A 15,521-nucleotide genomic window follows, 5' to 3' on the forward strand; every position below is an offset into this window, starting at 1 on the left:
GACACTGCAGTGCAGACTCGTACTCGTCAATGAAGCAGACAATCACGAATCGAAAGTCTTTCTCGAAATAATTTCTCCGGTACCCACTTTCGCATGCCAGGTACAGTACGGAGTAACTATCGTTTACCAAAGAAGGTCAGGACAAAAGTACGGATCTTCAGGGGAGGATACTACGTGACGATCAAACATGGGCGAAATGGTGAAACGCAATATCGGTTCGTGAGTACGCACTGCGACGGAGTCCTCGGTAGTTTTCTCACAGTACTCCGTCCTCCGTTCGAGACTAGAGTCGACCCCCTGTTTCTAGAAGCCGCTAACAACGACACTAATGAGACTTACTCTAATTAGATACTCCGTACTCCGTAGACTCCGTGACTCCGTGCCTGCAGGAGGAGGGGGGACCTTCAGGGTGAAGAGGAGTACGGAGTACAGTATTCTAAACCATTCTAAAATGATCCACGGAAGTCTGGAGAATCTATCCGTGCGACCAGTCAAGGAACGTAATAGGGACACGGACTCCGGTGCGCGGCCCCTGTGGAGCCCGGCCACGTCCAATGGCGACAGAATGGTGTGGTGTGCCCGGAGAGCGGGCAGGGGTTGATTAATCGAGTCTACGAGTCGTTGCATATGTACAATACTGTGCTATAGACGAGTACACTGCAGAATCCAGTGGGGTGAGTGAAGGAGGGCCAGCTGAGTGATGATGGATCGACATCGACAGCCTTGTTTGGGGGCATTGGGGGCATTAGGAACATTGGGGGCCTGGACTGAACAACGCAGCTCAGTGGAAGTGTCTGGGGCGAGTGTAATCAGGGCCAATGGGATACAAGTCAGACATTCCAGATTCCAGACTCGACTCCTTAATGTGCAGGAGGGGCGTGTGGCGACGGGAGACATTCTTCCGAGAGATGCGCAACGTAGGTAGGGGCCCACTTGGTCTAGGCGGGGGGGGTACGAGTACGCCATTGCGAGACCGAACCACATTCTGGAGAACAAAGCGAGTCAACTTCCAGCCTCGGGGTGAGGGCAGAGTAGACTCTCTGTACTCCGTAATCCATGAAGTGAATTTTAGGAGGCCTTGCAGTAGAGTGCGAGAATACGGCCGTTAGTGCTGATCATAGAGTGATCTGCTTGGGGGCCTGGGGAGGGGGGGCCTGGGGCCAAGTGCTATTCATAGCGAGGCTGAGCGAAGTGCGAGTCCAGTACGGAGTAGCTGAAACGGGGGCCCACTTGGCGAATGGGGGATGTTCCAGGGGTCAAAGGGGGTACACAGAGGGGGTCGACAGAGAGTTGGCAGGGCGTTGGCAGTCGACAGAGGGAGAAACAGGGGCCAGTCACGGGGATCCCGTGACTTCCTCCCTCTTGACAAGTGGCCTCTACTTAAACACTCCCACGTCCGCTTTCATCCCCCAACCAACTTATGAACAATCTGTCCTTTTCCCCCGCTGACTCATATGGGGTCGACCGTGTAGACGTGGCCTGACTCTATCTGATCTGATTTGACTTGATTTGATCGCCCTCGTCCTGTCGGTTCTGATCTTGTCCTCCACACACGGCACCGGCCACCATCCTCCACACTACACTACACCACACCACACACACACACACCTTCTACTACGCCTTCACACATTATGACAGACACGATAAACCCGATGGACCTCCCCGGTTCACCATCGGACTTCCCTTTGACCGTCTCCCCCGCAGACACCTTCGACGACTCACCCGAGCCCGAGTGCGAGGATGATGATGTCGAGATCAAGGAGGAAGATGATAAGAAGCCCACAAAGAAGAGAAAGTCATGGGGTCAAGAACTCCCTACTCCTAAGACCAACCTTCCCCCCAAGGTATGCTTAATCCTGCTGTCACACCCACCACTCCCCCACCTCCCCACTAACATCCCCAGGAAACGAGCCAAGACAGACGACGAGAAAGAGCAACGCCGCATCGAGCGCGTACTCAGGAATCGCGCTGCGGCCCAAACATCCCGCGAGCGCAAGCGTCTCAGAAATGGAGAAGCTGGAGACCGAGAAGATCCGAATGGAAGAACAAAATCAGTTCCTTCTTTCAAGGTTAACCCAGATGGAAGTTGAGAACAACCGACTATCACAACAAGTCGCTCAACTATCCGCCGAAGTCCGCGGCTCTCGCAGCACAACACCCATCTCCAACAAAGCCACCTCCCCTCCTCCCGCCATCACCGAATCTCCCACTCTCACACCCACCCTCTTCAAACAAGAAGGCGAGGACATCCAAATGGAACGCATCCCCTTCCCAACCCCCGCCACCTCCACCCTCGAATACTCCCCCACCCTCCAACCCTCCACGCTGGCTGAGGCCTCCGACGCGACACAACATCCTGCCGCGATGTTGTGCGACCTGCAGTGTCCGTCGGTAGCCTCGAAGGCAGTGGAGCCGCCCTCCCCCTCTTCGACCTCACTCACTCGCATCACGATGTTGCAGCTCCTCTTTCTGACGATGACTTCCGCCGCCTATTCCACGGTGACAGCGCCGCTGAGTCTAATCCTTCATTCCCTGAAGACGGGTTTGCCTTTGGCGCTCTCGACGGAGTCTCAGATCTCAGTTCTTTCCCCTTTGATTCATTGGTTGATTTTGACCCCGAGTCTGTCGGATCCCTTGACGGCGTCAACGTCGTCGACCAATCGACCGGTCTTTCGGATGAATCTGCTTGCCCGCCTGCTAGCGTGCAGCCCAGCCTTGGCGCGTCCACTTCGAGATGCGACGGGCAGAGCATTGCAGCTAGCGGTTAGCGAGCAGTTTACATTCGAGCAGACACGGACCCGGTTGGCTGATGATGTTAACGCCCCGGAGGGCCGACCGCGGTGGGAGTCGTTGTTGACTATGATCTGGGCTATTGATAGACTGGGTGGTCAGCGACAGCAGCGTGAGAGTGCACGTGAAGGCGAACGCTCCGGACGGCGACGAAGCAATGGACATGGAAAGGTACGGACACGGAGTTTTCGGCGTTCCCCCCCTCGAGTCTTTATCGAGAGTGGGTAAGCAATTGGGTTAAATGTATACTATAGCTATGGCTGGATTATGGCTTGCCGATCAATCTCAATATTTCAACAAACCAACACAATGTCCGAATTCTAGTTGTAATGTGGATGTAAATGTAAATGTAAAATAGAGACCTTCATCAACCAGCGTAGCCAAGACAAGAAAAGATCTTCGAAGTCTCCCACCTCCCACCATAGTAGTCTAGTCTACACTTGTCCAGCCTCGTCTCATCCTATCACTCTCCAACTCCCGGCAGAATTCCCCTTTAGAAGCAGAATCAGTAGATAGATGCTCGCCAGAGGAAACTACTTAGTATTACCCGTTACTAGTAGTACTTAATTCTTATTTGTTTTGGCATAATTTGACATATTTCAGTTGTACATATATTGCTTTTTGAGAGTGTAAGTTGGTTGCATCAACCAATAGATCTGTGGTAGATTAGATCTGTAGACATCATGCTCTCGGGTATGGTAACTGAGATTTGACTATATTAATTATTATAATATAATTACAACATTTCCAAAATATTTCTAAGATATTTCTCGCTAGTCCCTACTACCACAGCGCGGTGTTGTCGCCTGCGCTAACGAATGCGGTCAGTGACATTCAAGTTGCCACTTCGGAATTGCTCAGCCTCCGCACTTCACGAGACATCAACACTACTTCCCACTCTTCACCCTACGCCCACAGTCTACACTCTCACTTCCCTCTTTCTCCTCTCCCACCCCCCCCACACACCGCCATCATGGTCCGCAAAGATCCCATCTTCGAAGCCCGCACCAATGTCAAGGTACACCCCCTCTCTCCTCCCCTCCCCGCCCCGCACCGCAGATCCAGGCATCACATCGCATCCCTCCATCAGCCTACCCTCACCACAATGACCAACCCATTTACTAACTCCCCCCCCCAGCTCCACTCAAACCGTCTCAAAAAAGAAGCCGCCCGCGCCGAATCAACCTTCAAATCCGAAAAAGCCAAAGCCGACCGCGCCATGAAAAACCGCGAATTCCAAATCGCCCGCATCCACGCCTCCAGCGCCGTCCGCGAAAAGCGCCGCCAAGTAACTCTCAAATCCGAAGCCGCACGCGCAGACGTAATAATCAACGAACTCAAAGCCGCCCAATCAACCCGGGACACATCACGAACGCTAGCCCTCGCAAGTCGGGGCCTGGACGCAGCGAGCAAGAGCGTTAATCTGGAACATTTGGTCTCGCATGCGAATAATTTCTTGGCCCGGAGTGAAGACTTTAAGATTGCTAGTAGTGCGATTGAGGATGTTGCGCAGGGTGTTAGTTTGCAGGAGTATGGGGCTGAGGGTCAACATGAGGTTGATCGGATGATGGAGCAACTTGCTGATGAGGCGGGTGTTGATATGAGGATTGCGTTGGAGCAGGATACGGAGGTTCCTAATGCGGAGGTTAAGGGGAAAGAACAGGCGCAGGCGCAGCAGCAGCCGGGGGAGGTTGAGGATGGGCTTGGGGCGAGGTTGAGGGCTTTGAGGGCTGCTAATTAGTGGTCTGTGGTGGTGTGGATTTGGTATATGGTGGTTGGTAGTGGTATAAGGTGGTTGTTTTACGAAGTTACGCCCTGCACAGGATTGTTCTTTGCTTTTCTTATCGATGTCTTGATAGGTTCAAGTTGTCTATAGGTGTTATGGACTGATCTTCTCTACGAACAAGTAGTACTTCTTTACTTCTGGGCAGTTGTGGGGAGTAGAGTATTACTCGGTCATCTACCGAATGCACCTTCAGGTAGTTTGCTGGAAAGATATGAGGGATTAATTCGTGGACCCGTTGTCTATATGCATTGGAATCTGTTCATAGAGGCAAGATATGTACCAGTAGTACCAGTAGTACCGACAGAGGCAACTCGCCTCTTCGGGCATTGTGCCTCAAATAGAGATAGATCGGATCGCTAGCAGATGGAAACCAGCGGGGCTCGGGGAGTGCCCGGATTTATTCCGTTGGTTTTGCTTGCTTTGATTTGCTCGGCTGTTTTGTCTATTATTGAGTGACTGTTAGAATTAGCGAGGGCGTTGGTATCTACACGGCTCACTCTTTGATATTATTATACAATATATGGATGATACTCTGTGATATTCTATGCTCTACCTATTGCACCTACTGCACACTCTTTTCCTTTCTTTTCTTTTCTTTCTTTTCTCCTCTCCTCTCCTCTACTCTGCCCCCATCTAGACTATTTCTGCCCAAGCGAATCCTCCATCTCATCTCCTCCAATCAGCAACTCTTCGCCCCAAATCGCAATCTCCACCATTCCCCATCCATGCTAGTTTGTCTTAGATTTCTCCCAATTCGACTAGCCTCACGACTAGAGCCTCCTGGACCCTGCTCTAGTCGAAGAAAAAGTGTCGACAAGCGCCTCAAGGTTAGACTAGCATGCAGTGACCCTGGAAATTGCCTACCTGCTACTCCCTAAACGCATACTAAAATAGTACTAAGAAAAATTTACCTTGCACGCCACTGACCACATAAAACCATGGCAGCAGCCACACTCCCTGACCCTCTCCGCAGGGGAAGACTCACTCATTTCGAGGCTCAAGCTGAGCAATCGAGTTCCAAAACGCAAAGATGATATCCACACACTCGTTCAAGTCCCTCGTTCTAACCAGCCTCCTACTCCAATTTGGCTGGTCTCCACTCGTTCACGCCGCACCCTGGATAATCACCGAAGCAAACCAAGTCGTGCCCATAACAGAGCTCAGCTACGACTCAAACGAAGACTACATCACAAAAGTAACCACTTCCATCGAAGCAATCATTCCAACAGTAACTTCCCTCCCGGAAGCGATATCAACACTAACCCAAACAAACACATACTACGACTACACCATCACCGCCGTCGAAAAATTATACCCCTCCGGCGTCGGAACAGCAATCAACGTCAACGCAGGCTATTATGACAATTACTACAGCTCCGATTACAAACATACAACCGTCTTCGTGGTCGATTTGACCTACACCGCGCCCACAGGATGCTCATCTACATGGACCACCACGACAGCCGCAACCCTGAGCGCTCTACCTGCTACACTTTCCGCCCTGTTGCCCAGAACAAAGACTTCTGTCTCGCTATCCGTTGATACGAGCGTTGCTTTTCAACCAACGACTTACACATATGATCAAGTCTGGGTAGAGCCGACACAAGTCCCGGCTAGTTCGCTCGCTTCACTGCGCAATGAAAATTACCCCTCCAGTCTTTATGGAGCGGGATCTAATTGTTACTATCACTCCTCCTACGTCGACAGCACTGGTTCCACTACCGATAGGTACGATCCCAATACAGGCTTAAGCTCAGGCCCTGGCTCTACCACTTTTACCTCTGGCACTTCCTCCGATTCTGACTCCGGCACCAGTAGTTCATCCTACCCATACAATTACTACGGCTACGGCTACTGGGACGAATACGACGAATGGAACGGCAAATACTACAGCGGAATAAGTCTCCTAGCAGTCATCCTAATCAGCGTTCTAGGCTGGATTGGGGTGTGGTTCCTAGCCGGGATCTTAGAAGCATTTATTCGATTCCGCCGTCTAATGCTAGGCTGGCAAACTCGTCGAGGATTGCCGGTTTGTTGGGCTATGACTATTCTTCCGCTGTCGTTGTGTTGTCTTTGGGGATTTAGAAAGGGGTATAGGGCTCGGTCGGTGGATGATGCGGCTATTTTGAAAGAGAGGTGGGAGAAGATGGGATTTTGGAAGAAGTTTTGTCTGTTTTGGGTTTGGGGTTTCAGGTATAAGTATCCTACTGTTTTGGGGCCTGCGCCGCCACAGGTTAGGGTTTCTAAGAGGCCTGGATATGCTTGGGGTGGGTATGGGTATGGCAATGCGGATGGGGTTCATCCTGCGCCGCTGCTGGGGCCGGAGGCCAGTTTGAGGTCGAATGGGAGTTTGCAGGGGAGTGCGAGGGGACTTGCTCCGGTGAATACAGCTCCGGGGATGGCGCAGGTTCATACTCAGACTCAGGTTCCTGCTCACGGTCAGGGTCAGCAGCCTTTGCAGCCTTTGCCTAGAGCTGTTGTACCGGAGGCGTCGGGGGCGCTGCCTGAGGGTGAAGGTGAAGGTCAGGGGGGAGTTGGACAGGCCCATTCTCGTTAATTGGGGTGAATGCTGGGGGTTAAGAAGTCTTTGATGCTTATATGATTCAGAGCTCCTTGGAGCTGTCTAATATTAATGGATGTTTGGAGAGTTTTACTTTAGAAATATCAATTTGAAGTTATCAGTCTCAATGGTTAAGATGGCTTCGTGATGAAACAAACGTTCCTGCTGAATTATCCGACAATGAAGTTCAGCCAGAGAAGAATAAGCAGCAATAAGAAGCACTAATCGATGAGGTTCCCGGAAGCGCTAGTAACATACATCCTGAAATACTTGTAGTAGTCGCAATTATTTCAATCCAAATTACAAAAAAATTCATGCAGTAGTACCCGTAGCAGTACCCTCCCGATCCGCATCTAAAACAATAATATTATGCAACCCATCCTTGATAACTTCATCATCAATAATAAGAACCGCCAGGAACTTAGCTTTTTCCGATCCATTATTCTCCGATCGAACGTGATGACAGCCGGGAGCTTCATACCACATGTCTCCTTTCTTCGATATGATAGGATCATCGCAATTCATTTGATTTAACGCAACACCATCAATCATTATTGCAATAGCTGCTGCGCCCGAGTGTGTATGCGGAGGTGTAGCTGCGTTTGGAACCATATCGATTGAGATGATGACGACGGCTTTTCCGGGGATATTGGATGGATGGTAGATATTCATGATCTTGAAGCTCTCTCGTGGACGTCTGTATGTAAAGTGGGCATACTGGAGGCATACTGTAGTTGTCAGAATATTAAGTTGCTTACCCTTCAATTTGATAGGTATCGCCGATCTTGACTACGTTCGGCATTGTGGAGGGTATTCTCAGGTTTCAAGTTCAAGTTCCAAAGTGTATTTGCCGTGAAGCAAAAGGTTTTCTAGTTGGAAGACAGTTCCCAGCGAACTTTTTAATCTTGACGGGGTTTAGTTGGACCTGGCTGAAGCGGGCATGAATCTTTACGTCATTTTCTGAATTGCAATTGCCGCCGGCTAAAGGAACTTGGAATCTATTCCACGGTAAGTCGAATTTCAAGTCTGAGTGGAATAGTCTAGACTTCTTGGTGCGGGGTATCCACTGTAGTGGGAGATTCGATGACCGCAAGAAGGCAGAGATACTGAGGTTTTGTTCTAGTACGTCCCCGGCAGTCATCTTAGTGCAGTCTTTTTAGACCAGCCTTTGGAGATAGGGGCTCTTTTAGTGCTGGAGGTGGTAACAATGACCGTCAACTCAGCCTATAGGAATAGAGCTGTCTCTTCGAGGTAGAGGCGGTTTCTCAGATCAGTGATCAGAGAGGAAGAAGCTAGGACGAGTTCTAGATACACATATAGGCAGTGGATGCTTAAGTGGATGCCTAGGCGGATGCGATCTAACTATGCCACGGTTCAACAGCAATATTAATGACCTAGTTTCGTTACAGTTGCTAGGTCAAACTGAATTCGAAAACCAACGTAGATAGTATACTATACTGTTCTACATAAGACATTCTTGCTTAACACTAGATCGAAATTATTATAAGGTACCCTCAAGACCAGACTATTTCAGTATGTACTCTGAGTCTCCTAAGGAGTAGAAGGAAAAGATACTGATTATTATCACTAGCTAATAAATGGCCCTAACCAAAAAATATTAGTGATTTTTGATGATTGGCAAAAAGATATCTCAGATAAGGTTCTTTAGGAATAGCCGAACGGGGGGGGTCGAACCCCCAACCTTGAGATTAAGAGTCTCACGCTCTACCGATTGAGCTAGCCCGGCAGGGCTGTTGTTTGGGAGTGCAGATTGTGGCTACATGAGGCAGATGCTTCCAGATGATCACTTTAGTCCCCGGATATCATTCATCTCCATCTCCACATCTCATCCCATCTCATCTCTCTCACCCTCAACTACCGAGCCGCTCTCGGCAACCACCCACCGGGACCAACATGGACGAGCCGGCCTCCCACGCCAAACAACCCGCCTGTCTCAACTGTCGCCGCAGTAAAATCCGCTGCAATAGGCCCTCCAGCCATGCCCGCTGCGAGAAATGTCGCCAGTCGAATGTTGACTGTGTTGTGCCGAACCACCACTTGGGTCGGCAGAAAGGTGTTAAGAAGTGAGTGGACTGGTGATTTATTCAAGTTGATTATTTCTTGTAATTTTGTGGACATGGAATCTTATGGAATATAAATATCATTATGACTATGAGCCTGAGCCCGAGCATGACTATGACTATGAATTGAACATGGACATAAACATGATAGAACACTCGCTAACAAATACCCCCCAGCAAACGAAAAGGCCTGGAAAAGGCAATCCACCAAATCGAGCAAGCTATAAAACGGCCAAAACTCGACTCATCCGCGAGCTCAGCAGATGAAGCCCAACGCGCTATCTCCGGACTCCAGGAGCTACTCTCACGCTTCCAGGGCCAGTTGAGCCACTCACCAGAGCATGGCGGACTCGGGATCGGGTCTGGGGCCGGAGCCGGGCCCGGGGGAGGAGAATCTGAATCATTCTCATCAGATCCGGAAAGAGATCGAGATCACCCGCACATCTCTCATTCACCGCGTGAAGCCCCAGAGGAAAATCTTGCACTGGATGATGCGGAGAATCCACTACAGCTTCTGGCGCGGGCGTCGGATTTACAGCTCTCGCCTGTCGGGGTGCGGCATATGCCCAAGTCGCCACCCTTGATATCCGTTGCTCCGTCTTTATCTTTACCGCAAGGTCTTGCCGTGGATCCGGGGGATAGGAGTCGGAGTCAGGATCGGGGTCGAGACCAAAGCCGGGATTCTAATGCGGAGCTTGATCGGCGCGAACAGAGTGCTAAATCTTTTTTTGTACCTGCCCGAGCGAATCTGGATGTTGGGGATGATTTGGATCCGGTGGAGTTGGGTCTTGTTACATTTGATGAGTCGGAGTCGTTATTTTCTTTGTACGTTTTGTCGCTGGCTTCTCTCCTTGCCTTGATTTCCCCCGTAAATACAGCTTTCCCAACTCCCGATCCAACTAACCTTCACCCAGTTTCTACCAACATCTCGCACACACAAGATGGGGTTCAGACCCCCCTCGTCCACACAGCTCACTTCGTCCGCACCCAATCATCCTTCTTATTCACATCAATAATGGCCGGCGCAGCTCTATTCCTCCCATCCGCAAGCGCCCTATCAAAACGCCTATCCCGCCACGTAAAATGGCTCGCGAACCGCGTAATGATCCACCGACACCGTTCCGTCGAGATCGTTCTAGCTTTCATGGTAAACGTACCTTGGATGGCACCCGGGGACCGCCTCGGCGACGACGATACGTGCGCGTATATTGCGAACGCATTGACTGTTGCCCTTGATCTGTCGCTTAATAAGATCGTTACGCCTTCGTCGAGTTTTGGGAGGGATCTTACTTTTCAACTCGCGAGGGCGGATTGTATTGATGCTAAGCGGGCGTTGCTTATGGATGGGTTTGAGGATGTTGAGCCTGGGTCGGAGTGGGGGAGACGGTTGTTGAGGAGGAGGGAGAGGGCTTGGATTGCGCTTTTTGTTGTTGAGAGGGGGTACGTATAAGCAACTGCTGTTAATTCGAGTGCATTGGATTCGGATTTTGGCTAGCTGATGGATGCTAATTATGCATGTAGTGTCTGTCTTGCTAGGGGGAGAAGTTATACGGTTCCGCCGACGGCGTTGATTGAGAATTGCGATATGTGGTATCGGTCTGATATTGCGGATCGACGGGATGGTCCGATGAATTCTATGGCTATATTACGGCGGGATCTGGTAAGTTTCCTGTTTTACAATGCAATGCAGTGCATTGCAGCTGGCTAATTCATATAGGATGAACTATTTCGAAAAGTCAAATCAAGTTGCGACAGCTATCGCACTGGTGATACTGGCTCCGAGGCTGCCCACGCGTATGTACCGTGCCATCTGGCCTGACAATATTCTGATTTGATCTCGCTAACCAACCACAGAATAAAAACGACTATCGAAAATTTCTACGAACAATGGTTCACGACTTGGGCCGTAGCGATCAGCGAAGACGGCGGTATAAACTCCTTCCTCCCAGCCAATCCACACCCATCACACAACTAACATTCCCTACAGCCCGTTCACTCCCCCCCTACGTCGAAATCCTAGTAACACACACCCAACTCTCAACCTACGGCGGCGTAATCAACCACCCAACAGCCCCAACAGCCGTAAAGCGATTTTTCCGCGCAGCAGGTCTATCCTCCGCATTAAATGTCCTCCGAGCCGCAATCCAAGGCGAATCCCGACTAAAATCAATGCCAAATAATACCGTCATCATGATTTCCTTCGCGGCTTGTTCGGCGCTCAGTCTCAGCGTCACGCCGGGTGATAGTCAGTCCAGTCTCGCGCCTAGTGTGAGAACACTCATTGAAGAAACGGCCGGTGTCCTTGAACGTATTGGCGCGACGCCGAATCATAGACATGGTGCTTCGGTTTTGTATGGGCGCTTTTTGAGAGAACTTATAAGGAGGGGTGGTCCTATGCTTCCTCTTTCGCTTTCGCAGAATCGTCATGGTGGAGAGCATCAACGGGTGGATTTGAATGATTCGATTTTACAGTCGTCGAATAGAGGTTTTGATGGTCATGCTGGTGCGAATGCTAATGCAAGTGCTAATGCCAATGTCAATTCTCAGGGCCGTGGTCAAAGCCAAGGCCCACCATCATCCCTCCCAACTATCCCATCACACCCAGCACAATCACAATCACAATCACTACCACCAACCGATCTCTGGACTGAACCCCTTCAGTTCTCTGCAATGTCAGATGACCAAATCATCGACGCGGTGAATCGTGCAGGCGGGAGTGCGTTTGGGGCTTCAATTCCTGATGTCCCCTTTGATGATATGCTTAGTTGGGATTGGCCGGATTTCGCGAATGCGGAATTTTCGTTTTAGGTAGGCATTGCATTGCATTGAAAAGCATGCAATAACTAGTTACTACAAGCTACGGGGATACTGTTTGTATGTATATGCGGGCGATGCATGATTGGTGGTTGTTACAGCGGCGGTGGAGAAGAACCGCTCTTTTCGATGTTCACAAGACTCACTCAGCCTTGTCGTTCGACGTCATCGCTCTCCAATCCCGACAATCCCGGGGTGAATCGAACTTCAACTTCACTTGGACTTGGATTCCAAGGGTTGATTTATTTTTAACTGTATATATCGAGGCCCGAATGAAATATCTGCACATACTCGTACCTATCCTCCAACAACGATTCCATTCCAAGAGAAAGGAAATCCGAACTAGAATCACTGTCAGTGCTTCTTGAGGTCGAGGTCAACTCGAGGTCGAGGTCTAGGAGTACCAAACATCCATCAATCCCGGGCCATAATAAGCTTGAACTTGAACCGTGACCTTTTCAAATCACCCCGCCCTCTTCCCCACTGGAACTCCCCACGCTTTCGTTCCGTTGCTCTGCAGTGGGCAGCCATGTTCGATAAAACAATGCTAGCCTCCGGACCCGCGGGCACAAGTATGCTAGGCGAGCGGAGTACTAGTATCGACGCCGCTGGGCGGACGGGTCTAGAGCGACAAGCTCGTGAACGTGAAAGTCGCGAAGAAGACGCTTTTGGAAATTTGAATGAGGATGGTTTGCCACAGACACAAACACAAACGCAAGCGCAAAAAGCGCGGCATAAGGACTCGGGGAAGCAGGGACAAGCACAAGCACAAGCGCAGGGTCAACAGCTACAGTTTCAGAATGAGAGTGCGGAGGGTGATTATAGTGATGGGCCGATTCATTCGCGGCTGGAGAGGGATGGGGATGGTAAGAAGAGGGGGATTTGGGGGAGAATTGCGAGGAAGTTGACGGGTGTTTGATTTGGGGTTTAAAGTTGAATGTTTGGGTTCTGGATTTGATGGATGTTTCTGGGAGAACTGGTATCTAGGCTGTTTTAGGTTCCAAGGGTCTGTTTTTCTGTGCTTCTAGTATGAAATATCCTTTCTTCTTCTGCGATTGTTGTTATGTACTTGCACTGGGAATGAGTTGTATACCAGGGAAGTTGAAATAAGACTGAATAGTTCTGCATGATCGGGTAGACTACCAGTAGTTCCTATACATTACTAGTAGTGAATGGTATGACACCAGCTAATACTTAGACTAATGACTTAGTTAGGTTCAGTTGAACTCAGAGATTAATATCGTGACGAGACATAAAACGCCTCCCGCAGCAACAGTTGCCAGTGCGAATGCACACTTCTCACGGTCTGTTTTAAGTTCCTGCAGTCCTTGTGTCATTGATTTTCTTCATTTTCTGCTCGCACTGCCTGTCTACTGCAGTAATACCCCTGCTGATTGGCGTCACCACCTACACCTTTTCATTGTTTCTTAACCTTTTCCTCCATGAGGAGGCTGAGTGAATATTCCCGAGTGGGCGTTTTTGTAAACAGGGATAGGAGTTGACCATGTCTCAAACTCAAACAAGCTTACAGGATTTCATCCACATCCATACCATGGATGAATTAAGAGCACCAATGGAACAACAAGAAATCAATCTTAGGTTATCCAACCCGTATGGCTGGCTGATCAGTTGACTCTCTGGTCACTTACGTCTGCCAAGCCCGGATGTATGCCAAGCCCGCCATCGCCAGCGGAAAACAGTTGTGACTCGTTGTGAGATACGAACGAAAATAGCAAATATATTCTCTCAACCAAGCAGTTCTTGCTGCATTATCCAATCTTGTGATCCCTCGCCCTCGCCCTCATAGTCGCTCTCGGTCTCGCTTCTTTTCTCCCCTGCTTCCCTTAGAACCCGACGAATCCAAATTGAGAACCACCTAGTAGGAGATCTTGAACTGGGGCCCTCCGCCACAAAGAGCTCACAGTGTCTAATTCCTTTGGCCTAGAGCTACATCTATGCTGTTGGATCAAACCTTATACTATGGCAGCTATTGAGCTTTCCTGATCGGGAATGAGTCTTCAAGCGGCTAGATCACCTAAACTGCGATAATTTTATCATGTTGCCATTCATGACCATGGAATAATTGAATCAAGGAAGAGCTTCATGCTTTTTTGTCGAGGTTACAGGCATATTGTAGCTCACTTGATGACACCTACATCCATTGAAGAATGTTTTTTTAGATCAGAGGAGAAAGAGGGAAAGTATCCACACGCAAATACTTAAAGCCTCTCGAATCCAACATCTACAGCTTTTTTTTACCATCCTTCAGTGACAAGATCAATCCAAAACACTAAAGTCTCACTACTTCAAACTATCCCTTCCATTAGTTCATCATGAAGTCCCCCGTCTTCATCCTCACTGCCCTTCTTCCCCTGGCTGCCCAAGTGGCCGTGGCCAGTCCAGTCGCCGACCCTGACTCTTCCCTGGAAGAACGAGGAGGCAACAACAACTGGAATAATGGAGGCAAGGACTGGGGAGGTAATCACCAAGGTCCTCAGGACAATTGCAAGATTAAGAATCCTTTCTGGTGGCATAAGTATCCTTGTGATTCCAGTAGCACAGTTGGCCAGGCCAGGGTTGGCGACACCTTTGCACCCGTCTGCAAGTACCAGTATGTCCTTCTTATCTTCTTGACTGGCTGCGCTGTGTTTTACTAAATCTATTTTCTTAGGAACTGGTACCAGAATGCACAAGGATGGTGGGCTAGAGATGACAACAAGCCCCCACGCTGCGGTAGGCAAACCCTCTTTTCTAATCCTGTTCAGATCATTTGAAGTTCTTGGATGAGTTCTAACATTTCCCCTTTCTTACAATAATAGATGTCCATGTGAGACAATGCCAGTGAACAGTCTCAAAAGCATCGCAGAATAGGGCTTTCTTAGCCTGGGGAACTTACTGACTTATTTCTGATTTTTTTCGACTTTAATTATTGATTTTGTGGAGGGTAGTTTGTCGATACGCGAGCTGGAACTTTGTATTGCTAAAATTAAAATAATGCAGCGGGAAATAACACGATTTCCGCTGGTTCTGAAATTCAATTGACGTTCTTGATCTTTTCTGAACAATTCTCTAATAGCGATGTTATTTGGAGCTCTGGTAGTTCATCTCTTGGCTCATAACTAACTTGGCGAATCTTGGCGACAGGCTGGCGGGAACTTGCCACCCTGTGTTTGGGCGACGCTGGGGCCCAGGGTTCATTGTTAATTGTTTCTAAAATAAATTGTCGGAAGGCAGATCCATCGACAACAAGTATTGGCTGATATCAATGATTGGGTTATATTTTGAGATAAACGTTTTCCCAGCGCGATGCGTCCAAGGTTCATGGTGGACAAACTTTAATTTTTCCGCATTTGGTTAAAGGCCGATTGCTTGAGACCTCCTCATTCAGTGGTTACTTTGGACATTTCTATTAACTTGAAATGAGTTTCATTTCCATAGAAGATTCCAATTATACTACACATGCATTTCCCAAACAGTCGGAAGAACACGG

At 49.3% G+C, this 15,521-nt stretch overlaps 6 protein-coding genes across 6 annotated transcripts; 5 read left to right on the forward strand and 1 right to left on the reverse strand.

Annotated features, from left to right (window-relative positions):
* Positions 1-1,631: 1,631 nt before the first annotated feature.
* On the forward strand, positions 1,632-4,531 carry N7509_007898 (putative SNF7 family protein Fti1/Did2; the record flags this gene model as incomplete). The annotated part of the gene is made up of 6 exons (XM_056632535.1): positions 1,632-1,844; positions 1,921-2,383; positions 2,461-2,763; positions 2,880-2,961; positions 3,568-3,808; positions 3,929-4,531. 6 exons carry the CDS (start codon positions 1,632-1,634, stop codon positions 4,529-4,531), a joined length of 1,905 nt encoding a protein of 634 aa, XP_056488086.1.
* A 1,075-nt stretch (positions 4,532-5,606) lies between these two features.
* N7509_007899 (uncharacterized protein) lies at positions 5,607-7,133 on the forward strand (the record flags this gene model as incomplete). Its single annotated transcript, XM_056632536.1, has 1 exon — positions 5,607-7,133. One exon carries the CDS (start codon positions 5,607-5,609, stop codon positions 7,131-7,133), a length of 1,527 nt encoding a protein of 508 aa, XP_056488087.1.
* A 315-nt stretch (positions 7,134-7,448) lies between these two features.
* On the reverse strand, positions 7,449-7,938 carry N7509_007900 (cupin domain-containing protein; the record flags this gene model as incomplete). Its single annotated transcript, XM_056632537.1, has 2 exons — positions 7,449-7,833; positions 7,895-7,938. 2 exons carry the CDS (start codon positions 7,936-7,938, stop codon positions 7,449-7,451), a joined length of 429 nt encoding a protein of 142 aa, XP_056488088.1.
* A 1,112-nt stretch (positions 7,939-9,050) lies between these two features.
* N7509_007901 (Zn(II)2Cys6 transcription factor) lies at positions 9,051-12,025 on the forward strand (the record flags this gene model as incomplete). Its single annotated transcript, XM_056632538.1, has 6 exons — positions 9,051-9,220; positions 9,395-10,657; positions 10,739-10,877; positions 10,935-11,011; positions 11,072-11,145; positions 11,205-12,025. The coding sequence occupies 6 exons, from the start codon at positions 9,051-9,053 to the stop codon at positions 12,023-12,025; spliced, it is 2,544 nt and encodes an 847-aa protein (XP_056488089.1).
* Positions 12,026-12,575: 550 nt separating this feature from the next.
* On the forward strand, positions 12,576-12,950 carry N7509_007902 (uncharacterized protein; the record flags this gene model as incomplete). The annotated part of the gene is made up of 1 exon (XM_056632539.1): positions 12,576-12,950. One exon carries the CDS (start codon positions 12,576-12,578, stop codon positions 12,948-12,950), a length of 375 nt encoding a protein of 124 aa, XP_056488090.1.
* Positions 12,951-14,364: 1,414 nt separating this feature from the next.
* N7509_007903 (uncharacterized protein) lies at positions 14,365-14,805 on the forward strand (the record flags this gene model as incomplete). Its single annotated transcript, XM_056632540.1, has 2 exons — positions 14,365-14,642; positions 14,703-14,805. 2 exons carry the CDS (start codon positions 14,365-14,367, stop codon positions 14,803-14,805), a joined length of 381 nt encoding a protein of 126 aa, XP_056488091.1.
* Positions 14,806-15,521: the final 716 nt, after the last annotated feature.

The sequence above is a fragment of the Penicillium cosmopolitanum genome (assembly GCF_028827165.1).
Source record: "Penicillium cosmopolitanum strain IBT 29677 chromosome Unknown utg000008l:1.0-4398992.0:1.0-4402845.0, whole genome shotgun sequence".
Taxonomy (NCBI): Eukaryota; Fungi; Ascomycota; class Eurotiomycetes; order Eurotiales; family Aspergillaceae; genus Penicillium; species Penicillium cosmopolitanum.